We start from the raw sequence: 26,212 nt of genomic DNA, 5'->3' as shown, positions 1-26,212 counted from the left end.
AAGTTTACTGAACTATATTAAGGACTAAAAAGAAGACTGGAACCACACTGTTTGCTGTTTAAGAGCAATGAGTTGATTTGTATTTTGTAACATTTAATTTTAACAATTTTAAGACTGTTCTGCAGCAAAGCTTTGAGACTCATTCTTATGCTGGAGAGCAAATTCATTTATACTCTGCAGAAGGTTCAAATCAAGGATTCAGTTCTGCAACAACTCTACCAATAGGAACTTAATGAAGTGTTCCCATCTAGAGAGGAAGGCCCCACAAAACAAATAAGCCCAGAGTCTAAAATAAGCCAACTACACGGTCCCAGCCACCTGCACAGCCCTTGAATATAAGCAGGCTTTCTCCCAATTACTGTTTCAGACAGTAATTCATACAGAATAGCATCAGTATGCATAGAATTCATCTTCCCAAATCACTATAACTTTCCTGTTTCTCTGATTTTCTTCTGGAGTTATATTCCCAAAATTTATAAAACAGGGATTTTTGGAGACATTTTACTTTTAACATGAAAGAAGGTTGCCTATAAGGGAAACTCTTTCTCTAAATAAAAATGAAAGATACATTTTAAGAAATAATCAGACTGTCTGCATTAAACATGTGGTGGTGATGACTGCAGTATGCAAATAAGCTGCTGAATACATTTCTGTACAACCATGTGCCAGGGTTTGAATAAGTCAAAGGCAGAGATCTGCTCTCTGCTGACTGCGTGATGGCCAGGGTTGACTGGATTTGTAGTGCAACAACATTTGGAGGGTCACAGATTTCCCACCCCTGACTTAGCAGAATGACACCCAAGTCCAAGCTGCTCCAGGATCTGGCAGCTTCCCCAGGACTAGTGTTGTTATCAGTGTGTGGTTCATTGCCAGTCCAATAAGACAAGAGAGACCAAGACTTCAAAGATGGGAATCAGCAGTGCAGATAATTTGCAAAGCACTGATCAAATGGACCTTTTAAAACACAGGCAAAACACCAGTTGTGCAAACGTGAAAAGCATTCATTGCCGTAAGCCACCATACTTAAAGTTCTTGACCTTTATGTTACACTAGTTCTCATTCTGATGGGCTGAGGTAGTTTTGCATTAGCTTGTGGGTTTTGTTGTGCTGTTCTGATGGGAGCAATAGAGTCTCCTTGTCAGAGATGGTGATCAGATAAACTCGCCCTGTGCTTTTTAAATACTGACAGTATCTTGCATGTCATCTGACCTTGCACAGATTGCAGCCAACCATCCAACAGAGATTAGTGATAAAGAAATTACCCAGGGGAAATAACTTAATGCAAACATCTGTTAACTTCTCCTGGAAGCACGAGAGCCAAGATGTTGGCAGCGAAGTGGCTCTTTGTTTCTTTAAAAGTGTGGGCACTAAAACTCTATAGAAGACCCAAACTCCTCCTAAACAAGCAACCATGCTTGAGAAAATCTCTTTGGCTTGACATTACATCCCAGGCTCCAGACAAACCACACACAGTAAGCAAGCATTGTTCTTGGCTTACCATCATTGTTTGTTCGGAGGAGACAAACCATGAGTCTGGCTTGGGCATAATGCCAAACCAAACCAAACCAAACCATGGCTTAGGTCCCAGCAGCACAACAACAGCAGGAGTAGGGGAGGAATGAATCAGCTATGATTTCCCCACCGTGCAACCAGCTTGCTTGCTTGTTCACACAAAGCCATAATATGGTTTAGTGTTACATGCAAATATGAAAGGTGGCCTTCAGCCCTGGTATAGGAAACCTTACGTTTTCATGCTAGGGTGCTACTAATATAAGTGTAATTTTCAAAAAGCATACAAAGAGATTTGCTCATAGGGCATCAAAATAGTAAAGGTAGGGTAGCTTATAAGGCTTATAAGGGAGGGTTGGTTACAAAGTGCTACCTTTCCATGTAACCATCCCCTCTTAAGTCAGTCAACAGCATCATCCTGCCAAATAGTGGATTTTGGAGGTCTTTGGAAGGAGAAGGCTGCATTCATCCTCCCTGGAAGAAGGCTAGATTACCAAGTGGTAACATGAACCCTGGTGATAAGTGACCATTTGGTAAATGGTCTTCTGTATACATGCACCCAGTTGCAAGGCTCTTTAAGAAAAAGACAGGGGAAAGGGGCAGTGGCGTAGCTAGCCACTTGGGTGCCTGGTGCGGGGGTGTCTCCTGCAGCTGGGGGTGGGGTGAGCTGCCTGTGGGGGTGGGGTGAGCTGCCCATGGGGGCAGGGCGATCCACCCATGGGGGCGGGGCGAGCCTCTCCAACGCTTTGAGCCTCTCTGCCCCTCAGCTGTAGGGCGGCTGAGGGAGAGGCAGTAGGCAGACGCAAGTCCCATGCTGCTGTTTCAGGCAGCACAGAACCTGCAGGCAGCTAAGCCACCACGTCACTCCTAAAAAGTTTCATGAGTGAAATTTTTTTCATTAAAAAACCCTCATTTTGTCACACACACCCCTCAGTGATGACACCCGGGGCAAAGCACACGCCACACCCCCTCCTTCCTCCACCATTGGAAAGGGGGCATCCACAGCATTTTTTGGGGAAAAAATGTTAATCCAAGTTTCTCTGCTCAGCTGAACAGTGGCTGATATTTCAAGGCTAAAACACAAGAGAGAAAGTCAGCCACTTGTTTGCCGTGTCTATCAATCTGCATAACTAACTTTAAATTAGAATTCAGGCATGATCAGCTCACAATCCCCCTTCCTGATTAAAGAAATCAAATGCAAACCAAATAACCCAGGAGGAGAACCCACTCCTGTATCTTATCAGGGCATCCGACCTGCAATAAAAGGAGGGCTGAGACAAGAACTTTGACGTTATCCTTGCAGGTGTTTATAAATGAGAGGAAGATCAAGATAACTGCAAGCAGTTCTTTTCATCTAAGGTTGCAACCTTGATTCCAGTCTTTATCTCTTGGCCAACCGGGCAAAATGCCCATGGCATTAGAGTGAACTGTATGCAAATAGGAGTTGGTGATCATCCTGGGGCTTTAGCTGTAGCTGCCGCTAATGGCTGTATCACATGGTTTTGCTTCCTCTTTCCAGGATAGATGCCCATGTACATCCAATGCTTTCAGTTGTTTCATAACAGGGCAAACAGCACTTTCCACTGCACTAGGGGTCCTTCCAATTTAGCAAGGCTCCAACACACCTACACACCAACACACACACCCTCCAATTCATTTTTTTCTGTCTGTTATTCTGTGCAGGACGCGGTCTTGAACAATGGGAACAGGAAGAAGGTGAGAATGTTCCTACAGTACTTTGGATGTTATAGTCTACAAGTGGGACCCATAGCAACACCACCACCACCACCAACAGCAGCAGCAGCAGCAACAACAACATTATTTATATGCTGTCCCAGCCACACTGGGCAGCTCCCAACAAAGTATTAAAAACAAAATAAAACACCAAACATTAAAAACTTCCCTATACAGGGCTGCCTTCAGATGTCTTCTAAATATCAGAAAGTTGTTTATTCCTTTGACATCTGATGGGAGGGTGTTCCACAGGGCAGTCGCCACTCCCAAGAAGGCCCTCTGTCTGGTTCCCTGTAACCTCACTTCTCACAGTGAGGGAACCACCAGAAGGCCCTCGGTGCCGGATCTCAGTGTTCGGGCTGAACAATAGGGGTGGAGATGCTTCTTCAGGTATACTGGGCCGAGGCCATTTAGGGCTTTAAATGTCAGCACCAACACTTTGAACTGTGCTCAGAGTTGTACTGGGAGCCAATGAAGATCCTTTAGGGCCAGTGCAGAGTGCTTCTGCTATCCTCCAGGACACTCCATAGCTAGCAGGACCAGTGGTCAGGGATGATTGGAGTTGTAGTCCAAAAACAGTTGGAGATCCAAGTCTGGGAAACCTTACTCTATTCCATTCTTCCCTCCCAACCAGTTCTTCATTCCGCCCCCTCCCCCAACAGTCAGTCAGTATCTCATTGCCATTGAGCATACTCATTCTTCATTGGCCTTTTTTGGGGGGGGGGATAGGGTATCCTCTCCTTTGGTGACCTGTGCAGGACCTGAGTGTGAGAGCACTCTCCTCTCCTGCAGTCTCCAGCAACTGGTATTCAGAAGCTTTGATGCCCTCCAACCATGGAGGAAGAGCACAAGCTATGGCACCCATGCCTGAACCTCAGAAATGGGCAGAAATAAATGAATGGCTGTTAATGGTGATGTTGCAGATTGAACATCAGACTTAGGGCTGGGAGAACCTGGGTTCAAATTCCTGTTTTGTCATGAATCTCTCTGAGTTACCTTTGCCTAATCGCTATCTCAGAGGATCATCACCATGAAGATAAGAAATGGGATACACACCCATGTGATCTACCTTGTGCCTCTTCTCAGGAAAAGCAAGATGCAGCCATGAGATAAAGACAAATAGTCAATCTGATCACAGAGCAGACAAAGTTCTTTACAGCCTTCTGAGGAGTCCATGTCTTGGATAGCATGCCTGACCTAGAGTTTTACAGAAGGACCGGGGGGCAGGGGGGGGGATAAGCAAAACAGCAACAAAATACCTTAAGAAGGGAAGGGCCAAAAGCAGCCCAGTAAAGACTGAGCCTATTCAGTGTCGGCTGAGGTGGGAAATTAGTGTGCGTGTTGGTGGGGATGTAGAGGAATGGAATATCCTGGAAAAAGAGGGTGGTAAACTCAAAATTTGCAACTGGAAAGGAAAGCGTTATTTGGCATTAGATATTTCAGCTTTGCTCTTCTTGGTGAAAGAAGCAGTTGCCAGCTAATTTCATCCTCTCATTGTTGCCCTGATTCCTTCATGATACTGTTAAAGCGATAATACCCTCTCCAATGGTAGACTCCCCAATGGGCCAGTGTGGTCATGCAGCCATGCTCGGCAACCTATTGAGCAATCCCAATGTCTCTAGTACCTCTTACCATATTGTTCCAGAGTCCAACTCCGAGAACAGCAAATTTGTTTTTCATAAAAGTCTTTTTTGCGGAATAGTCATTATCTCGCCTGCCCTGGAAGAGAAAAAAAAATTCTGATGAGAATATTACAGAACAGTTTTGAATTCACTGCCTGTTCACTCTAGCTGTGGGCCCATGTGCAGTGAACCTGGGGTTACTGGGGTCGGGAAGCAGACAAAAATGACATGACAAATCTTGGGATCAAATTGGGGCCATAACTTTATTGATTACAGATGTAAGTAGGTTTTGGCTTAGGTATGTATCCTGAATCAACCAACCCAACTACTGGTCAATCCTGGGTTAAGGATCCCACCATGACACACCTCAAATGCAGCAATCCCTCCAGGACGCCATTTGGGAAGTTCTATGGGTCGTTAGCCCCCATCGGGGCATTCAGACAGAATCCTTCCCCCTGGACCCCTTTACCGGGGTACCCTGATACTTGATTCTGAAAGGAGGATAGGGCTTGTTCCCACCCCACCCCCTTGTTTAGACTAAGGATCCAACCCAATGCCTTCTTTTACCAGCAACTTGTGACAGTTGCTATGAGGTGGGGGAAACCTCAGATTGGCCCAGCTGGTCTGCAGGCACATTCCTCCCTGGTCCCAAATATGGCGACCAATTAGTTCCATAGCACACGTGCTGCCCACTTGCCATCAGGCAGAGCCAAATGTACGGGAAGGGTGGGTGGGATGTCTGAAGACTGCCTGCCCTGCTACCTCAGAGTGTAGCTGATTTAAAGGGATTGGCCACAGATCTGACAGAAGCCAGGTGTGCCAAGGTCCAATCACCACCTTTACCTTTTAGGTTGGTCACAACTGAATTTCAAATTTCCTGCCCCATCCCAACCCCATCGTGACCAGCTGAGGCTGATGAAGCGGTCAGCTGTTCACACAGGAGGGTTTTGCCTACCCACCCTGGCCTTCCTGGACCTGTGGTGGTCTGCAAATGCCACCGAGAATGGCAATTGGTCTATGTTGTTGGATTCCATCTCCCATCAGCCTTTGTCATCATGGCCAATAGATACATGTCATGATTATTCACTTGCGACCCAGCAAATATTTGACAACATGGCATCTGGGAGTTAGCAGTCTTGTTTTCAATACTTTATAAGCGCTCACAAAAAGAAGGGCTGTAGTTTAATGGTAGAGGGTGTGTTTTGCATGCAGAAGGTCCCAAGTTTAATCCCTGGCATCTCTAGATAGGGAAAGACCCCTGGCTGAAATCCTAGCCAGCCACTGACAGTCAATGTGGATGATAGCGAGCTAGACGGACCAATTATCTGATACAATACAAAATAACTTCTTGTATTCAAAGAATGTCAAGGTAACAAAAGGGGGAAATAGATTCAGGTAGGTAGCCGTGTTGGTCTGACACAGTAGAAATAAAATTAAAAATAAAAAAAATGTCCAGTAGCACCTTAGAGACCAACTAAGTTTGTTCTTGGTATGAGCTTTCATATGTATGCACCCTTCTTCAGATACCATGCATGGACAGGTATCTGAAGAAGTGTGTATACACACGAAAACTCATACCAAGAACAAACTTAGTTGGCCTCTAAGGTGCTACTGGACAATTTTTTAATTTTTTTATACATATTTCAAAAGGGGAAAATAGTTTGCTGTTTTTCATGTTCCCTTTTTCATATGAAGAAAATAAAAATCATCTAGATTGCATGGATTGCCTTCCCTGACACATGGAAAACTGATTTGCCTTGCAGGCCAAAAATCGTATAGTCTGATTACTCTCTTCAAGGTACAGTTATTTTTCTAGGACCACCAGGTATTACCCAGAAGGAACACCTCAACCATAGCTCACACTCACTTTTGCAAGAGGCATATTTGCTTCTTGCAGAGAAGTCTGGAGAACCACAGCGAAATCATCCTTCTGGCCATACTTCCTTGATGCCAGCAGATTTTCCAAAGAATTCTGCATATAAGGATAAGCAAACAGTTAACAGGATGAACTCTGTCCCTGAACCACAGAGAACATAGCACAATGCACAGATTTGCCCATGGCTTAAATGAGTTTCAGAGCCGTCTCTACTGCTAATAAGCCAGAATAATCAAATTATACAGTCAAAACACAAAAGTAATTCCATGAAAAAGCATCTTATGCAACCATTAGGAAACGACCCAGCGGCTGCGAGGTGAATTGCATAAGGCCGTTTTCTTAGAAAGAGCAGAAACCTAGTAATTAGATCACGTGGTTGGCCCTGCATAAAGCTCAGAAACAGGAACACCCCAGCTAGCCAACAGTGCAGGATATGGGCAGCTTTTGCCACCTGCTAAATATTCCGACATGCTTCTGCAGTAGAGACAACATAATTAACCAGCTTGGCAAACAGAGCTTTCATTAGCTACAGCTGGGATAGCACAGTTCCTCAATTCTCCCCTCTGCAGTTGTTGTAACACCATTTGAAAAATTTGGGATTTCAGCTGTCATGTATCACTAGGATATGCAGGGCATTTTTAAAAGCTTGCTCCATCACTGGCACCTCCAGTGCTGGGAAAGAACCTTTTCTGCCGGTCAGCATAGGCAATGTTGAACTAGACGGATGAACAGTTACACTCTGTATAAGGCAGCTTCCTAAATATATTCCCACCTCCCCCCCACCTCGGTTGCTGACACAAAATTCTTATGAAATAATGAAGGCAGCATACCTTATGCAAATGCATTATGCAAACTAGACAGCTTTACTCAATTTGCATAACTGATAGATTTATGTTGAAAACAAAGAGGAAGGGTTGTATATTATTTGTGTTTGGAGGCCCATAATGCGCAAGAGCTGTAGGCACACTGGCATCTGCGTTGAGATTCCTGAGCTGGACAGAGTTGATCTTGGGCCAACTCCATTGCTTGAAGAGGGGAAACCAAATTTATTCATCATTTCCCTGCCACCATAACTTCCTTGGAGGAAGAATGCAATACAAACATGAAAGGGATACATATGTGATCCTAAAAAGATTAACGTTAAAGGGATCTGAGACTCTAAATCTATTTAGATGTCATGTCAAATTAATTTTTGGACAGATATACACAGATGAATGTGAGTTCTCCCTTGCACAGTGCTCACCTGATAGGACCATCTCCACACAGCCACCTCCAGACTGGAACAATCGTTGGGACAAAGGCATGGCTTGAGGAGAATATCCCTGGAAGTTGGCAAAAGCCAAGCCAAAACATAAATAAATGAAATAAAAATTGCTGTAGCTTTTCATAAACATGCAGTCTTTTGAAACATAGAGAGGAGAGATTTGTGCTGTGATTCATATGCATTTTAGAAACGTATATGTTTCATAGGGCTTCTCCAGATTGGTGTCTTACTGCAAGGGTATTCAGCAACATGTTGTTGACACAATAGCAGTGCATGCATGGTGGGTTTATGCTGCTAGAATTTGCTGTGTGATGCTTCCTCAATGCTACCACATGATTAATATCCAGAGGGGCTATAGGGCAACAAAAATGGGGAGAAGGGGGATAAACCATAACACTATTTACTTTTTATTGCACAGTAGAAGAAAAGGCCTTTCTGCTGTTTGAATTAAAATAAGAAGAATATAAGATCAGAGTGAATATAGGACAAAATCAAATTGAAGCATTTATGGTATAAAAAGTTACACGATATCAGTAATTATACCCATTGATTGGAAATGAAGCATCCCCTCAAAAATTTTGCAGGCACAAACTCTATTGAATGTGGAACTGGGTATAACTTCCTTGCTAGCATTCTGAGCACAATGAATCATGGCATATGCCCCATACGCTCAACAGACAGTACCACACTTCTAAAAGATAAAGAAGCTATTGCATTGTGCTGGAAAGAACATGACCAGTATCTCCTTAACTGCAACTCTGTCATAGCTGCTGAGGTCCTCTCAAAAATTCTCTTGGGGATGCCTCTAACTCTGAGGTTCTTGTATTGATTGAGCCGGAGGACAGACTACATGACCTATAAGCCCTCATTGCAATTCCATGGAGTCTCACTCCCTCCTTCTCTAGCTTAGAATTTGACATACAAAAAACAATTTTCAGTCACCCATATCAAAACATTTCCAAATCAGACATAATGTGGCGTGTTTTCCCCTAACTATGGTAAAAAGTTCTCAGAGGTTTGCAGAAATAACTTCCAGCACTCCAAAAGTATATAACTTCCATCACTCTATCACAGGTATATCCAAATAAATAACTAGAATCTGTTATTTGATGGTGACGTAAAATGTGGGTAGTGGAAGAAAGCTGATTCACCAAACGACTTTAAAGTTTGGCAAAATGGCCTGAGTAGGGTCAAAGGGGAAGGTTTCCCACAGTTGGTCCTAATTTCCAACATAGAGAAAGCAGCCTGCTTTGTAAGTTGTGATTAGTTGAGGTGACGGATATTTGGCAGACCAAGGTGAACCCTTTCAGAAGCGCAATCAGGATGACTATTGATTTGGTATGCAGTACAGCAATCTTCTTATATCCCTGTCACAAAACGCCTCTGGAGAAAAATGAGCACTCCTCAGCAAGGAACACAATGAGAGCTCTTGGCTCATCAACAGCTGCAATAAAATGGGATTTACCTGACATAATTCTGATCATTGTGTGGAAGAGGTGAGACTGTGAGCAGAGGAGAATCCACCAGGTTTACAAAAACTTTGGGCATCTATAGTGATTAAAAAAAAAATGATTAGGAAAAGCTAGCAGTTGTGGACTATTCACTTTCACCAGAAGATTTTCTCTTAAATGTCTGCACCACTTGTATTCATCAGGGTCCATCCATATCTCAGTGTAGACTGTGACTCCCTTGTGCCTCTCTTAATTCCCCTTTCTCCATGAAGTGTTCTCCCTCAACTACTGCTGCCCCACATTTTCTCCCCTCTAAATCTGGAGACTCCCTATGCTTTGGAAATGCAAATAGGAATCTCTGGATTTGGAGAGCAGAAAGTACAGGACGCCAGTAGCTGTATCATGCATCATGGTTGAGGGGGGATTGCACGACACACAAAGGGTTCACAGTCCACATAAAGCCAAGATATGGATGGGCCCTCAATTGATTTCTCTCCTGGACAAGGGACAAATAAATGAATATTGGCAGTTTCTGCTCCCATTTACACTGGTATTCTCCAACATCACCAGTCTGCTGTTTTATTTGCTTATTGATTTGAATTTGATTTGGAGATACACACACACAAACAGTGGTACCTCAGTTTTTGAACATAATCCATTCCGGAAAACTGTTCGAGTTTTGAAACGTTCAAAAACCAAAAACTCAACAGCCAACAGCTAGGCCTCCTCAGGATCTTGCACTCAAGCAGAAGCCGCATGGCATGTTTGACTTCCGAGGCATGTTTGAAAACCGAAGCATTTACTTCCGAGTTTACAGCATTCGTAAACCAAAATGTTAGTCAACGGAGACGTTCAAAAACCAAGGTACCAGTGTGTGTGTGTGTGTGTGTGTGTGTGTATTATGGGAGTTGTTTTATACTGCAATGCAAACTAAAATAGGAGATGGATATTATAAACAGCAATATATAACTGCCTTACATAAACAAACTAATACATTGAGCTGAGATTTCTGCAGTTTAGGGAGTTGGACTAGATGACCCATCTAGTCGAACTCTGCCATTCGATGATTCTATTATCTGAATCAGGTATTGGAAGAGGTTTTATGTGGTCCTTGTTATTTTAAACCATGTGCAGCCATACCCACTCATTCTACATGCCTATTTTGTAGTTTGTTTTCCTCTTTTAAATTTCATCTGTTATAATGGTTCTCTCTGTTTTATAGACATTATACTGTAAAAGGAGGGGGAGAAGAAAGGTGTTGAAATCTATGAATTAGCTCTTACTTCTTCATATAAAAAATCCAAGACTTCTTCAAGTTGTTTTATGCTGTCAAGGTGGGAAGTTGTCTGTTGGAAGTGAAAGGATTTATGTTAGAGAGTGGATGAGGAGGTGATGGTTCATTTTTATGCCAAACAAAAGGTTGACAAAATAGCTGTCCCCCAGCATTCACCAACAAGTGAATGAATCAAGGTTGGGAACTACAGACTAAACAATTGGTGCAAGAGGTAGAATCACAACTTTCAAAAATGAAAGGCCTCTGACCTTACATAGAACTGAAATATGCCCATCAACTCTGCAATGAGAATCTAATGTTTTTACGTATCATAAAGAGGTCCTTAGAATGGCACCAAACAGAAGAACCCAGGGGCAATATATTGATCTATATTCTTCCAGCACTTTGAGATGAAGCAATCAAGAGGTGAGCAGACAATCCAATTTGAACTAGGCTTTTCCCAAGACTGATTAATCACTGGATGAGTAGCCCTTAGCTAATAGTTTGAGGATTGCATTCTTATGAATTTTAGAGAATGAGAGAGGGGAGCAGGGAGCAACTATTGCCTTTCAAATATTCATATACAGTTATCACCTCTGCAGACTTCAAACAAAGTAATTTGCAGAGAGTTGATTAAAGCCCTGAGGAGGGAATGTTGCAGAGCCTGCCGTATAACACAGGCTGTTTGGTGCAATATGCACACAAAGGTAAAAGACCCGAAATGAAAATTTTACTTTGTTCTTTGGAAGGAGTTGTATGGTCCAAGGATAAATGTGTAGCATTGTCAGGGAGGAAAAAGCAAACCAGAAATTAAAATAACGCACACCTTCAATTGATTTGAACAATGTCCAAATGGGGGTATTCGTGAAATTGATTAACAGTATGCAGAAAAGCAGAAATGTTCAAATATCAAGAGCAGAGGAAATAAGATCCCCCTGAATGCTTGAATGGCTCAGTGGGGCAGGCAAAGGAGAGAATACAGAGGTATCAGAAACAAGGTAAGAAATAGGAAAGAGGACTAGATTTAAAAAGAAAGAGTCTTGTACATTCTAGACAAAGCTGGAAGAAAAATAAATATATTTTAGCACCTTAATGACTCACTTTTTATGATATGATCTGCTGTGGAGCTGTTATCCATGATAACATCAACGTTTTAAACCATATTATTGAAGCTAATTCCTTGGTCCATTTGGCAAGTCAAGACATGGGACTCTTACCTGAGAGATGGACACTTGGAAAGGACATGGATGGAAAATTGTGATGAGCTTCCAGTCACATTGGTAATCTGTCTGCTGCAGGGTAAGAGCACAAGGAAAAACAACTGTCACACTGCAGATTAATAAGGGAATAGGAATCAAGGTGTGTATGAGTGGAGGATTCCAGCAAAACAAGGACTAGTACAATAGGAAGTTTATTCACTTTGGCTCTGACACAAATAATGTGGAATCCATGTCTCTTTTTAGGACTCACCTTATTCTTTTTATTCTAAGTTGTTTTAAACTATTTTTAATATTGGGTTTTAACGTAGGGTGAAGGATGGGTAAACGCTAGTACTACTACTACTAATAGATTTGAACATATATTATAGAAGTCCAAATGCAGCTGGCAATAGACTCTGCCCACTGAGCCACCATTTTGCATCTAGCTTGACCCCCGCCAGCCACTGTTTTGCATTTAATGCCACTTACAGGATCCCAGGTTTCTAGTTAAAAAACCCCCCAAAGTAGACCAGATTTGGTGTGTGCTGTTTTTCCAACTAAGAACACCCAGCAATATCTGCCCTGCAAACCACCTTTCTTCAGGTGGTATCATCTTCGCTTTGGAGGTGGGGAGGTAGATGTGAGAAATTACTGGTGTCTGAATGCTTCAGGGAGGTTTTTATAAAGTATTAGCCCTTGCGGGGGAGGAGCACCATTTTGACTTCGCTACAAAAAACACACACCCTGCGTCAGCAACAGCGAAATCAATTCGAGAGGCAATCGCAAACATAAATAAACCTTTGTGGGCCACAACTGCTCACTGGTCTATAGCGTTGGTTAGGGCTGTCTTAAGCATATGTGGCGCCAGGGTGCAAAGATCCACCCGGCACCCCCTCCCCTGGTTCCTCAGTCACTGGCTCGGTCGCCCCTGAACTCGCAGCGCAGAGCTGCCCGCAGCAGAAGAGCCCACCGCAGCGCTCCAACCGACAGGTGGGCTCTTCCTGGGACTCAACTTTCGGCCCCGGACTCTCGGCCTGGCATCCCTGAGAGCCCGGCGCCCAGGTGCCCTGCACCCCTAGCACCTACGGGTAAGACGGCCCTGGCATTGGTATACATACCTGGCTCCCTTTCATGTTCTTCACAATTCCTTTAGCTTGATCTAAGAGATCTCTGCACCACAAATGAAAAGGGGAAATCGTCAAACAAGCCTTTATTCTTTATAGGCACAAAGATGAAATGCTAACAGCATAAAAAATCTATAACGCCTTTCTAATCATTTTTGATGAGGTCATGTGGCTTGATCCTGCAAGTACTTAGAGGCAGTAATGCTTTTAAAAGTAAAATCTCAGGCCGAACTGAATGTTACACTTCAGCCAAAGTGCAAAGCAGCATTTGTTAATTATAGGCATCAGGGACGGTTTTTTATCTTATTTTATTGGAACACAGCACAGTAAAACCTCCCCATCTGTTACTGGGATGACAATCTGCCCCACTTCCCCACCCGAGAGGCTACGAGGAAAGCCAATGTCTCCATCATGCATTTTAAATTTGAACAGAATGCAGTTCTGCTTTTCTTCAGGTAGAATGTGGGTACCTATGGCAGAAGTTTGTTTAGTGCAGAAAGCTAGAGGACTGTTTTCTATGTAGTTCCTATGCAGAACTGTACTGAGCAGAAGGCAACAGACCAGGTATTTGGTCTATAAAATAATTAGGTCACTGGAATGATCTAGTAAAGGTGGAGTGGGTTTTTTTGTACATTCCTTGGCTGTGTGAAACTAGAAAGTTTTCATTTGCTGTGTCTTTTATCACCCAAATAAGCCTTCCAGTTCAATACGAAGTAGCAAATAAAAATAGAACTTACAGGGTCCCACTTCTTGGCACTGCGCTGCTGTTTCGAAGGGAAGAGTAATACTGCACGGAAGGATTAAACCTGCTAATAAGAGCTGCAAGACATACACCCAGTTCAGTAAATTTGTGGGCTCTGGATTTGCTTGTAGGAACATGAGATGACAATGGGCAACCATCAACCTGTTTATTTGTTTGGGTTGGTAGAAAGCAGGGAATAGGGGCCTTTGGTTGCCAAGAAATAATATGTATTTTTATTGATAAAGTGTTGGGCAATAGATTAAATTAAAGAGAGATCTCATCTGCAAAGTCAAACAGTCAATAGAACAGGGAAAGTTTAAACTATAAGTCATACCTGTTAGCGTTTTCATGCTTGCCGTGATAAGATCCCTCTCTGTGCTATAAACAAAAACAATTCATGTTTTCGTATCTGAAATAGTCATGGCATGAAACACAAGGTGTTTTCATTTGAATTTGCTTTTTTCCCTCTTCTCTCCCCCCATCCCTTTTGCCTTGTGTGGCATGCCTTCTGGACTGTAAAGGTGACTCGCTAGTTGTTGTTGTTGTTATTGTTGTTGTTGTTTTAACTCTTGGATCTGACCCACCAGTGTCTCTGGATCATGACTTCATTGTAAAGTAGGAGGAATTCCTCTTTGGCCTAACAGCAAGACACTTTTCTCTTGGCTACTAAAACCACATCTTTAGGGTTTCCCTCTGCACTGACTCCAGCCTGTCACCGTCAGGCTTTCTTCACAGCTGGTAAAGTAACCGGCGGGACACAGGTGGCGCTATGGGTTAAACCACAGAGCCTAGGACTTGCCAATCAGAAGGTCGGTGGTTCAAATCCCTGTGACGGGGTGAGCTCCGTTGCTCAGTCCCAGCTCCTGCCAACCTAGCAGTTCGAAAGCATGTCAAAGTGCAAGTAGATAAATAGGTACTGATCTGGTGGGAAGGTAAACAGTGTTTCCGCGCACTGCTCTGGTTTCGCCAGAAGCAGCTTAGTCATGCTGGCCACATGACCCAGAAGCTGCACACCAGCTCCCTCAGCCAATAAAGTGAGATGAGCGCCGCAACCCCAGAGTCGGTCATGACTGGACCTAATGGTAGGGGTCCCTTTACCTTTACCTAAAGTAACTGGCACACATGGCAACTGTGAAACACATTTGTAGTTAGTAATAAACATGTTTTATGGACATAATGAAAAGTTGTACCTTTGGAGGTCTGGCTGCTCCAACTTGGTGCCCCCCACCTGTAAATAAATATACAATGATAAATGCATCAGGACTAAAAACAAACACACCTTGTCTAGTCAGTGTCTGAAGGATACACTGTGAATGACCAAAACAGAACTTTGCATCTTTTCTTGTAAACCTTTCTTACTTTGTCTATAGTGGTGGGAAGGGGGGGGGGGTGGACCTGTGAGATTGCCTGTAAAACTAAAAGCCTTTTTTAAAAAAAGGAAAGAGAGCATTGCCAAGCTGAGTAATTTTAAGATCTAGCACAGGAATAAGTCAAATGTGATTTTAATAAGGCTGCCTGCCCTGTCTGTAGTTCTGTGAAGTTTTGCTATGGCCTATTGTTCAGTGTGTGTGTGTGAGGGTGAAGCTTCAGTATTACAAAACAGACAAATGTGAGCATGTGTATAATTCAGTCCTCTATATTGGATTGGGCTCCAACAAATGGAGCTTTGGGCATTGTTTGGCTAAGTCGGTGCAGTGGCTTGGCGTGTTAATTGAACCAAGATGTTTGCAGGCTACCTTCTGCGAGGGAAGACACTGGGAAGCTAACAAATGGGCAAGGGTCCCAGAGTTTAGTGAATCGAAGGGATTGGGTGTTCAGGGGCAAGAGATCAAATGAATGGTGGAGAGTAGGCAATTGAATACAGTGGTACCTCTGGTTAAGAACTTAATTCGTTCTGAAGGTCTGTTCTTAGCTTGAAGCCGTTCTTAACCTGAGGTACCACTTTAGCTAATGGGGCCTCCCGCCGCCGCCGTGCGATTTCTGTTCTCATCCTGAGGTAAAGTTCTTAACCCAAAGTACTACTTCCGGGTTAGCGGAGTCTGTAACCTGAAGCGTTTGTAACCCAAGGTACCACTGTAAGAGGAATCTTAGGAAGGCGGAGAAGCAGACTGAGGAAAATGAGGGTGGCATTGATGCAGGAAAGGGATTCTGTAAAAACTCAACAGTGCTTAGGTTCAATTTGTCTAACCTTCTTTGAAAGTTGGCATGTTCATACAATATGTTGATATGCACTTAGACATTCAATGCCAAATCCAGTGTGTGGAATTACATCACCTGCACCTGACCTTCCTACTGCTGCACCACTCTCCTTAGCAACCCTGGCATTGGGAAGCCAGGTGAGTGATGCCACCCTGCTGCCCATGCCACCCTGCCAACCACTATTGATTAACTGGCTGATATCTCTCCTTAATTAAGTAGGTGACGCTTGGATGATCTTTGCTATCAAGTGTCAACATGAATTATTGTGCCCTTTTAAGAATCAGTGACAGATGGCAAGTGGAATAAGTCTACTATAGCCATCGATCTCAAAAAACAAACCAGAGAATATGCAGGGAGCCTTCCTGAGACAATTTAGCTGACTAGCAGGCTGGGACAACTGGTCGCCCTGCTAATCCAACCCTGAACTATTTACTGAAGCTGAATGTTACAGGAGATTGTAACTCAGCATGAGACTCTTAATCTCAGGGTCAAAAGATTCCTGCATTGAAGGGGTTTGGACTCAATGACCCTTGTGGTCCCTTCCACTCTACAATTCTATGAAGTCCTGAGAATAACTGATTTGGGGTTTATGTGTGGATTTTGTGTTTTGGTCTGCCAGTTTTCCTGGTTCTGTAACAGGTCATCAAATACTGAGCGGAAGGGCCATAGCTCAGTGGCAGAATATCTGATGTGCATGCAAAGCCTACTGTCAGAAGCAGAATATGCCTCTCAAAACCAGTCGCAGGGAAACATCATTGGAGAGAGGACTCTTGCGCTCATGTCCTGCTTTGCGGCTTCCCAGAGGAATCTGCTTTTGCCACAGTGAAAAGAGGATTCTGGATTAAGGTGGCCTCTGGGCTAGAAGATGACTCAGATTTTTGCCACAGTGTTCTTTCTGGACAGAGGCAAGGAGGCTGAAGTGAAACCATCAGAAAGGAGAACACAGCAGTAGCCAGAATGAGGGACAGAGGGAAAGAGCCACATATATATATTTGCAATGTAAAGGGGGAGGCTGCTACAAACTTGGTGATGGTATTCCTGTCTTCGACTGGGACAAGTTCCCCCCACCCACGCAAGTTGGTGGCTCCCAGGAAAGGGGTAACTGGCACCAGGACTGGGATGCCCAGTTAGTGGGGGGGGGGTAGGCTGTTCAGGATTCAAGGCCACTCTGCCCCCTCACCCTCTTTGTCTTTGCACGGTTTGAGAGGAAGGAGCCATGGGGCTTGGAGCTTCATGGCTTTCAGCATTCTTTTGTTGGAAGCCGCCCAGAGTGGCTGGGGAAGCCCAGCAAGATGGGTGGGGTATAAATAATAAATTATTGTTGTTATTATTATTATTTAAACTTCTGCCCACTGCCATGTCTTAGTCCAACCAGCCGATCCACTTATGACCAACTGGTTGGCGCAGATCAGCTGGGTGGCCCACCTGAGTACAGCCAGATGATCAGTGGTAAAGGGAGATGCTGCGCAACTTAGTGACGGACTGACTATGAAACGAAGAAGACAATAAATACAAGGCTTCATGCCCATTCAACAGATTCCATCACCATAATTGACCTGTTCACACATTGCACGGAAAACATGTGCAGCCTGCTTCTGTACACATGTACAAGTCTTTGTGGGAAAAGAATGTACGCATGTTTATTTGTATATTCAACCGCTATGTGAAGAGGCACACAGACTGTGTACTTGTTGAATATGACACATGAATGTGCAGCTCAACTTTTTTTGTACAGGTGTGAACACCTCTACAGTGGTACCTTGGATTAAGTACTTAATTCGTTCCGGAGGTCTGTTCTTAACATGAAACTGTTCTTAACCTGAAGCACCACTTTAGCTAATGGGGCCTCCTGCTACTGCCGCGCCACCAGAGCATGATTTCAGTTCTCAAGCTGAAGCAAAGTTCTTAACCTGAGGTACTGTTTCTGGGTTAGCGGAGTCTGTAACCTGAAGCATATGTAAACCAAGGTACCACTGTATTGGCAATGGGAAAAGTGAGCATATTAGAAGGACTTGGGAAGAAAGTCAGAGCGTTCAGGTGTATTTGGTTTGAGAGGCTGATGGAAAAGATAGGCAGCTGGAGATACAGAAATGCTTGCTGCAGATCAAGCAGCTATTTAAGGCACAGCTACAGGAGCCAGCTCAGAAGTTGGCAACCCTAGTGCTGGGGACAGGAGGTGGAACAAACTACCCATGGAACATGGGGGGCCACTTTTTATTTTATTTTCTATACTAAACTATAACCTCACACCACAGTCAACATCATTCATATTAAATACAGTTTTCCTGAAGAACATGTTACCTTTGATCCCTTTTCCAATAGCGCTCATCGTTATACTCACATTTCCAAAACCTCCAATAGCAGCAACTGCTTTAATGTCCGATGGACTCAAAGTATGAACTGTAGAGATAAAATGTGGACTGCAGTTTAGAAAAATAGCAGTTTTCCAAATGTCTATTTGCATTAATCGAATTGGAAGTAATGTGTAAGAAGATACAATTAATATCTAGCATTTGTATCGGGTTTTTCGGAAAGGTTTTTCACAAAACTGTAAGAGCTCGGTAGATCTTTAGCATTGCACTTATCCTTTAAGTCTAAGTGTGTGTGCACATGCTTGCTTGCTTACCTTATGACTAGCGCTGAAGACTACTTAAATGAATGAAGTGGTAACTATTTTTAGCTGCTTTTATGCTGTTTGTAAATTGCCTTGAGACACATCATGTAAGAGGTTATCCATAAATCAATTAATTAATGCACAAGTACACACATATATTAATCCCACACTCAAAGTATCCATTTCTTTGACATCCAGAAAAGTGAACCAAGAACTCTAAAATATATTACCAAATTCTCCCCCCACCCCAAATTGTTGAGAAATAAGGTTCCATTATGTCTTATTTTCATATGGTCTGACTGTTGTACATTATATACAGTGCGGTCCTGCACATGTCTACTCAGAAATAAGCCCTATTAAGTTAAATGGAACATATTCTCAGGTACGTGTGTGAAGGACTGTAGCATAACAGTTTAAAAAGTTTGTCTAAGCTTCCATACACACCATACATTTAAAGCACACACACCCCCAAAAAACCACACACCCTAGGAACTGTATTCCCAAGAGACCTCCCCAGCATCCTTAACAAACTACAGTTCCTAGGATTTTATAATGGTGGGGGGGGGGTGTTTAAATGCATGCTGTGTATACAGTCTAAGACTTGGGAGGGGAAAGTAAGCATAACTCCCAAATTTCGTATTCAACTCAGTGAATGTCTTCTTCTGCTCTAATATGTATTTCAAAAACAGATACCTGAAGATGAAGATGAATGAGGGGAACTTAGCATCTTGCAGGAGAAATGCAAAGGCTGAAAGAAGAAACAAGCATTTTAGAAACAAAATTTAGGGTAAGGCAATAAAAGGAACCGAGGCATGGTTATAGATGAGCTTTCTGAGAGCTCTCTTTCCCCGAAATAAAAAACGAAGACCACATTGCTATGAAATACAATATCATTTTTGGAAAGTAAGAGGCAGCAATATGGCCGCCCACGCTCTGTAAGTCAAATATTTGCTGTTACTTTCCACACACATTTTTAAAAGGTACTCTCTCTTTCCAGTCTGAATTTGGAAGTTCCATCTCCCATAAGACCCACGTCTATTCCAGCTATCCTTTAGCTGTGAGGAAAGAAAATAGGAAGCCTTGAAAACTCTCCAGCCACTAGATTGTGGGGTGGACCTTCCTGGTCATTGGGAGACATGTAGAGTCAAGGAATGATGTCTTGTGGTGGAATGGGATCCTCAGCTGCTTTGAGGACCCTCTCCTTCCCTGGAACATCTTTCTCTGAGTCAAGATGGATCCTTCTCCCACCAGTCAAGGCCTTGCACTCTAGCTATATCTCCATCCAATGAAAAGATGAGATAGCACACAACCATAAGACCATAAGATGGGTGGGTCTCGTAGAACATGTCGTAGAACTTCATGTTCTTAGAACATAAAGTTCTATGATAGGAGATGATCCTGTGACATTTCCTCATTCCCTTTCAGCAGCTGAGGCTTGGTATTGTAGCTCTGAAGAGGTCTCGACAGAGGGGCTATCATCTATGCATGCAAACCTAAGACTGCAGGCACAGAATTGCAGGCAAGAGCCTCCATGCATTCACCTGTAGTTATTGCTAGGCTGGGGCCACAAGTGGAAAACTCAGTTTTAAGAAAGCCTAAGTTCGTAAAGTCTGAGAAACATCAATTACTCCTTTCTTCCTGCCATCATGCAGAAACAGATACTTGCCTCAGCTTCCATTTCTTCCTTTGTATCATTCTTGGGTGTCAGAACATGAGCTGCAGTCCCTAGAAGACGAAGAAATATGGGTTTTGTTTTATTTCCTTGCTCCCCCTCCCCCCTTGCAATCTATGGCTGTTGATGCATATGGCTGCTTTATTTTTGTGAATTTATGCATTCATTTGCTAATGTCAGAGGCATTTTTAACACTAGTAAATCACAGGATGCAAACAGAGAGGGTAAACATGTGCATATAGCTAAATAACAGCCTGCGTATTTTTCACTGTATTTCAAGTAGAGATGATTACGACCCTATGATTTCAATCCTTTCCTTGGAGGAAGCTCCATTGAACTTAATGAGGCTAACGTATGACTGGACATGCATAGGATTCCACTGCAAACTATTATCTGAAGAAGGAAAAAGGACAGTTGTGCTGTAAAAATTGGACCTAGAGAGAATAATTTGTCTAACCCAGAGATAGGGAACCAGCTGCCCAGTCATCATCCTTGGCTTGGACTGATGGGAACTGGTGGAGTCCAGCAAAATCTGCAGAACCATAAATTCCTCATTCCTAGTCTAAAGAAAAACATTATAATTCTGTCAGGTAACTCTGATTTTGAACTTTTAATATCAAAATTGCTTAGATGATTTGGTCTACATGGTGCTATTTATTTGAGTATATCCACACTTCAAATCCAGTGGTAATTCAAACTCCTGATGGGGAAAGCAGCGATCAGCAATCTGCCCCCATGGTCACAGGCAACATGTCCCTGCTCTTCCCCCTTACAACACACAGACATCCATCTTGGATATAGAGAATTGGGGGGGGGGGGAGTTGAGGAATGACAAAGGAGGAAAGGGTAAAATACCTTATTCCCAAAGCATCACTTCTTCAGGCTTCAAAGTAGCTACAGCATACATCAAATTAGTTCCAAAAAAAGAAGGGAAGTGGGAGATCCTAATCATAGATCTCTTTCCCTGCACCTCCAATGTCTGATATGGCCCTTGTCCACAGATCCTAAATTGCCATTCATCTTCTTAGTTCCAGAGGCTTTGCTTTTTGTTCTGTCTTTTCCAGTTGATTATTGGAGGTCCCAATATAAGTGGTTCCTCCAGACAACCTGCTTATTGAGCATTCATCCTGAATTTGTTTACACAGAGGTTATATGTCTCCCTGTCAATCAGTCACTGTTCTACACAGTGTGCAGATTGTTGTGCAGATATTTCCCCACCACTTTCCTAACTGCAAACCCACCAAAATTTAAAAACAATCGTGTTCTACCAGAGCACTGTCATCTACCTTATTTGCACAAACATAGCCCCTCGACCCCGACATCATTTTTATTGTGCATGATGATTTTTTGTTCCACCTTTGATGCACTATAGCACCACAATGTCCTTCCAGACAGCAGAAATGTGTAACACTGAAGAAGCATTGCAGAATTAGTGTAGTCGTAGTACTTATGCACCCTTCATCCAAGGTCCCAGTGTGCATTGCAACAATTAAGCCACCATGTTAAAAATGGTTTAAAACAATTTGCAATCACAGAAATAAGCTGGGTCCTAAAAAATATGCATATCAAGTGTCAAATTCAGGGTAAAGAGATGTGTTGAGTGAACAAAGCAAAATGATGAGTGGTCAGTCTAGTATCAATTCACTGCTAATGCACTATTATCACATCAAATCCTCCTTGTGATCCAACACTTGTTAATAAACCTTTGTCCCCACTGTAGAAGGATGTGCGGATCCAGAAAGGGCCTCCACAGTCATTTACAGACACACCACTAAGACTGTGTTAATGGAAAACAATCTTACCCAGTCACAAGTGATTGCTGAGAGAGAGAGATCTTACAGAATGCACCTGCCCACTAAAAACTCTACCTCAGTCTGGAGGACCCCCTATACGTGATATGCGATTGAATCCCTCCTGCAAAATAGCAAGTCTGGAGGTGACCAAGGCATCATATCTAGAACATTTACAGGTGATCAGGGCCTTACCTAAGACAAAAACCAACAGGAGGGAGAATGCCAGCTTCTTCATGCTTCGTTCCTTCCTTTATGAATGAACACTCCTGGAAAGGTGTGAGTTTTGATTTACAGCGACCTATGCGTGGTCATGAAACGGTCTCGTCTTCTGACTGCTTTTTATACCTTGGTGAGCAGATAACTCAGCTGTCATAAATTTTATTGCCCTTTTCGCCATTGAGAAAGAAGGCTATGGGAGCAAAATGATAAAATATTAACATTTCAATGCCACTGCTTAATGTACTTTACACATTGTTACATCCTAGAAGGAGGAGGAGGAGGAGAAGGAGAAGAAGAAGAAGAAGAGAGAGAGAGAGAGAGAGAGAGAGAGAGAGAGAGAGAGAGAGACTAATTTGCCCTTCAAATGCAGGCAGGAACTGCTTTGCAAGTTCCCTTTTTCTGTGTGTCAGTATCCCATAATATGCCCACCCAATAAATCCACACATGCTGCATTCATTACACTCCTCTGCTCACCTGTATTTGAAAACTTCTTCATAATGGTACCAAGCTGTTTGATGCCAAGCTGCATTTGCATATCTCATCAGATGTTAAAAGAAAGATAAACCCTATACAGGATTTGTAAATCCCCAGGCACAGATTTAAAAGTGAACTCTTGAAAAGTCTGCCTTGCTTATCTTAATGAGGTAAAGGAAGTGAGCTCTTGCAAGGAAGTCTCCTGCAGGGTTTAACAACACTTAAGCAGAAGGGAGGGCTTGTTTTATCAGCAGCAACAGCGCTGTGCTTGGCAAAGGAGCACCAGTAATAGTTCTGCCATGAGAATTATTTATTTACTCAATTTTATTCATCATTTTTATTTATCCCACCCTTCCACCAAGGAGCTCAGGATATTGCAAATGGCTCTCCCACTCCCCAGTGTGTCTTCACAACAACCCTTCAAGGTAGGTGAGGCTGAGAGACAACAACTGGCCCAGATGACCCAGTCAGCTTCATGGCCTTCTCAGTAGTGGCTCCCACCCTGTGGAACACCCTCACATCAGATGTCAAGGAAATAAACAACTATCTGGCATTTAGAAGACATCTGAAGGCAACCCTGTATCAGGAAATTTTTAATGTCTAATGTTTTATCAATTTTTTATGTGTTGTAAGTCACCCAGAGTGGCTGGGAAAACCCTGCCAGATGGGTGGGGTATAAAATTAATTTTTTTCATTATTATTATTATGGCTGAGCAGGAATTGGAACCCAAATCTCCCAAGTCCTAGTCCGACACTCTAATAAAGGTAAAAGGTAAAGGACTCCTGGACGGTTAAGTCCAGTCAAAGGCGACTATGGGGATGTGGCGCTCATCTCGCTTTCAGGCCAAGGGAGCTGGCGTTTGTCCACAGACAGCTTTCTGGGTCATGTGGCCAGCAGGACTAAACCGCTTCTGGCACAATCAAACACTGTGTCAGAAACCAGAGTGCACGGAAACACCATTTACCTTCCCGTCGCAGTAGTACCTATTTATCTACTGGGAGTGGTGTGCTTTCGAACTGCTAGGTTGGCAGGAGCTGGGACAGAGCAATGGGACCTCACCCGTCGTGGGAATTCGAACCGCTGACCCAAGAGGCTCTGTGGTTTAGACTACAGTTCCACCCATGTCCCTATTCTAATTAATACCGCATACTGGCTCAGATACAGCAATACCTGCCTTGTCTTAATATAACCCAGAAGCATACAGTGGTAGAGTGAACACTTATATGTATTCAATATACCAAAAGTATGACATTAAGAATAAATGTTAACAATAAAAATGTGCTAGCAAGCCAATAGCAAAAAAAAAAGGTTACAGGAATGCTTCACAACTGCAAAATTATTTCTACGTTGATCAGGTTGTTTCAAGAGTTCTTAATCACAAGCATAACCTAAGTAGGCTCCACTGCTGAGTTCACTACTAGGTTAAGGTTTTAAAACATTAGCTCAATGCAGAGACGCCAGAGAAGTTTGTGGCACAGCTGCATTGCCAGAAAAGTTCCTCTTAATATTCCCTGAGATCATCTACAAAGAAGGGACTAGCTCAGGGCATTTAACACCTGCGGAAAAGGGCAATTAGGGGTGTGTGCGGCCCCACCACCCCCACCCCATTCAATGTGCAGAAGCCAAAACAACTGGCAGTTGAATCTTACTTCAGCACTGACGACCAGACAACATCCCTGCACTGAGCACAGCAGCTCAGTTTAGGGAGCACAGGGCAGGGCACACAAATCTTTCCATCCTCCAATACCTCACCAGAGCTTGCTCAGTGCCTGCTTGCTGCCCAGTCGAACAAATGCTCCATGCAGCAGCAGCAGCACCAGAGTGCATCATAAGAGCAAAGCATTGCAGATGCACTAGCGATGGGCGACTTCATCAGCTTCACTTTCCCTCAGTTTTTCATTTTCCCAGTCTTAAGTTCCGTTCTGCATATTTCCACATCCATTTGCAAATTTTTAAAGAAAAGTCCAGACACTGGAGAGACGGGGCCCCCCCACATTTTTCCTCTGGCACAGAGCCACTTCCTTTGTTACCTTGATGGCCCGTGCTTAGGGGGCCATTAACAAGAAGCTGGCCCGGCTATTCTAGCAATTGAATCCTCCATTCGATTTTAGCCCTTGCTGGATTCAGGAATTAGAAGGGACTCAGGCATACAGCCTAACCCCATTCCCAACTCGCAATGCTACATATTTTTGCAAAGCAATTTGCTCTAGAATATGCATTTTTGCATGTCATTTTCACTAATATATATTCATTTCTAGGCATACTTTACCCCAGTCGGTGCATTTCTGTACACATTACCTGGCTGGAAAACAGCACTGAAAAATTCAGAGAACTGCGAATTTTGAAGAACAACTGCATTGTTTCTTGTATTGTTCCAGTAAGCGCAAATTAGGTAAGCTTACCTTTAAAAGTGAACTTGATTTAATTTCTCCCCCATTCCTCATGTGCACCCAGAATTCCTTCTGAGATGCATGTCCACTTACTTTCCCAACAGTGCTGTCTACAATGTAGTAGACAGTGTTCTTCATCCTTGGGTGCTCAGATGTTATTGGACTACAACTCCCATCATCCCTCACCAGAAGATGAAGATGAAGATGAAGCTGATACCCCTCCTTTTGGCTTGATGGGACTCAAGGTAGCTTCCAGCTCAGCCAGTGGCATGGATTATGGGAGTTGTAGTCTATCAACATCTGAAGACCCAGCATTGAAGAATACTGTACTAGAAGACAATAACTGGGCAACACAGGCAGCTGGCCTGCCCAGGCTAGCAACAAGCAAGCATCACTGCTGCTAGGAGGATGGGAATGACTGATTGGGGACATGTCTCCCCCACCCAAGCTTCCACGCTCTGCCTAATGGTGGGGCCAGCCTTGTGGCTGGAAGGTGGAGGAAGTGGAGGTGGTACTTACATTTCAGCATTTCCATCCAATGGGTCATTCGCCGTCTTCTGAACTCTTCTCCCAAGGATGCAATGAAATGTACTGCCTCAGCTGTGTAGCATAGGAAGCTGGAGCCATGTCATTTACCCAGCTTCTTCATCTTCTTGCACCATTGCTTTTTGGGTCATCATGGGAAAATTCAAGTCTGCTTGACCTTGATGGACATTGGGAAGGCCAACACGCTCAACAGAAGTGGAGATTATACAGAACATCTCAGGGGAAAGCTGGAGGGTCATCCCACCGCCCTGACCCACCCACCTCCCCCCGCCCTCTGCTGTGGTAATACAGTCTATCCATGCAGTGTGCTGCTCTGGAGCTAGTAAAAGCTTTCAATGCGGGCTGGGGAGTAAATGGATTTAAAATGAAGTGCCTTAGGACAATTCACAACACAGATTTGTTTTCTATAGGCACATCATACATTCTTGGGTCTTAAGTGCTCCAGTGAGGGAAAAGGGGGGGGGGGGAGAGAAAGACATATAGCCAACAGAAAGCAACAATCAGACTGCT

General features: G+C 43.4%; 1 protein-coding gene and 1 long non-coding RNA gene across 3 annotated transcripts in view; both read right to left on the bottom strand.

Moving 5' to 3' along the window:
• The window catches only part of PLB1 (phospholipase B1), a 107,847-nt gene extending 88,496 nt beyond the window's left edge, over positions 1–19,351 (bottom strand). For both annotated transcript variants that reach the window (XM_081186352.1, XM_081186353.1), the window contains exons 1-12: positions 19,301–19,351; positions 18,335–18,393; positions 14,985–15,022; positions 14,129–14,172; positions 13,790–13,871; positions 13,047–13,098; positions 11,947–12,021; positions 10,740–10,802; positions 9,471–9,553; positions 7,985–8,063; positions 6,733–6,837; positions 4,876–4,962 (exon numbers count right to left, since the gene is read on the bottom strand). In XM_081186352.1, coding sequence (XP_081042478.1) covers positions 4,876–4,962; positions 6,733–6,837; positions 7,985–8,063; positions 9,471–9,553; positions 10,740–10,802; positions 11,947–12,021; positions 13,047–13,098; positions 13,790–13,871; positions 14,129–14,172; positions 14,985–15,022; positions 18,335–18,393; positions 19,301–19,334 — 801 coding nt within the window. In that variant the 5' untranslated portion in view covers positions 19,335–19,351. The remainder of the gene's footprint in view (positions 1–4,875; positions 4,963–6,732; positions 6,838–7,984; positions 8,064–9,470; positions 9,554–10,739; positions 10,803–11,946; positions 12,022–13,046; positions 13,099–13,789; positions 13,872–14,128; positions 14,173–14,984; positions 15,023–18,334; positions 18,394–19,300) is intronic.
• Positions 19,352–20,273: 922 nt separating this feature from the next.
• Positions 20,274–25,910, bottom strand: LOC308583133. The gene is made up of 3 exons (XR_014006073.1): positions 25,676–25,910; positions 22,265–22,481; positions 20,274–20,332 (listed from the first exon to the last, which is right to left on the bottom strand). It is a non-coding gene; the product is annotated as an uncharacterized lncRNA (long non-coding RNA).
• Between the last annotated feature and the right edge of the window lie 302 nt (positions 25,911–26,212).

Source organism: Podarcis bocagei (assembly GCF_964188305.1).
Source record: "Podarcis bocagei genome assembly, chromosome: 3".
Classification (NCBI taxonomy): domain Eukaryota; kingdom Metazoa; phylum Chordata; class Lepidosauria; order Squamata; family Lacertidae; genus Podarcis; species Podarcis bocagei.
This window is presented reverse-complemented; position numbering and strand designations above follow the sequence as displayed.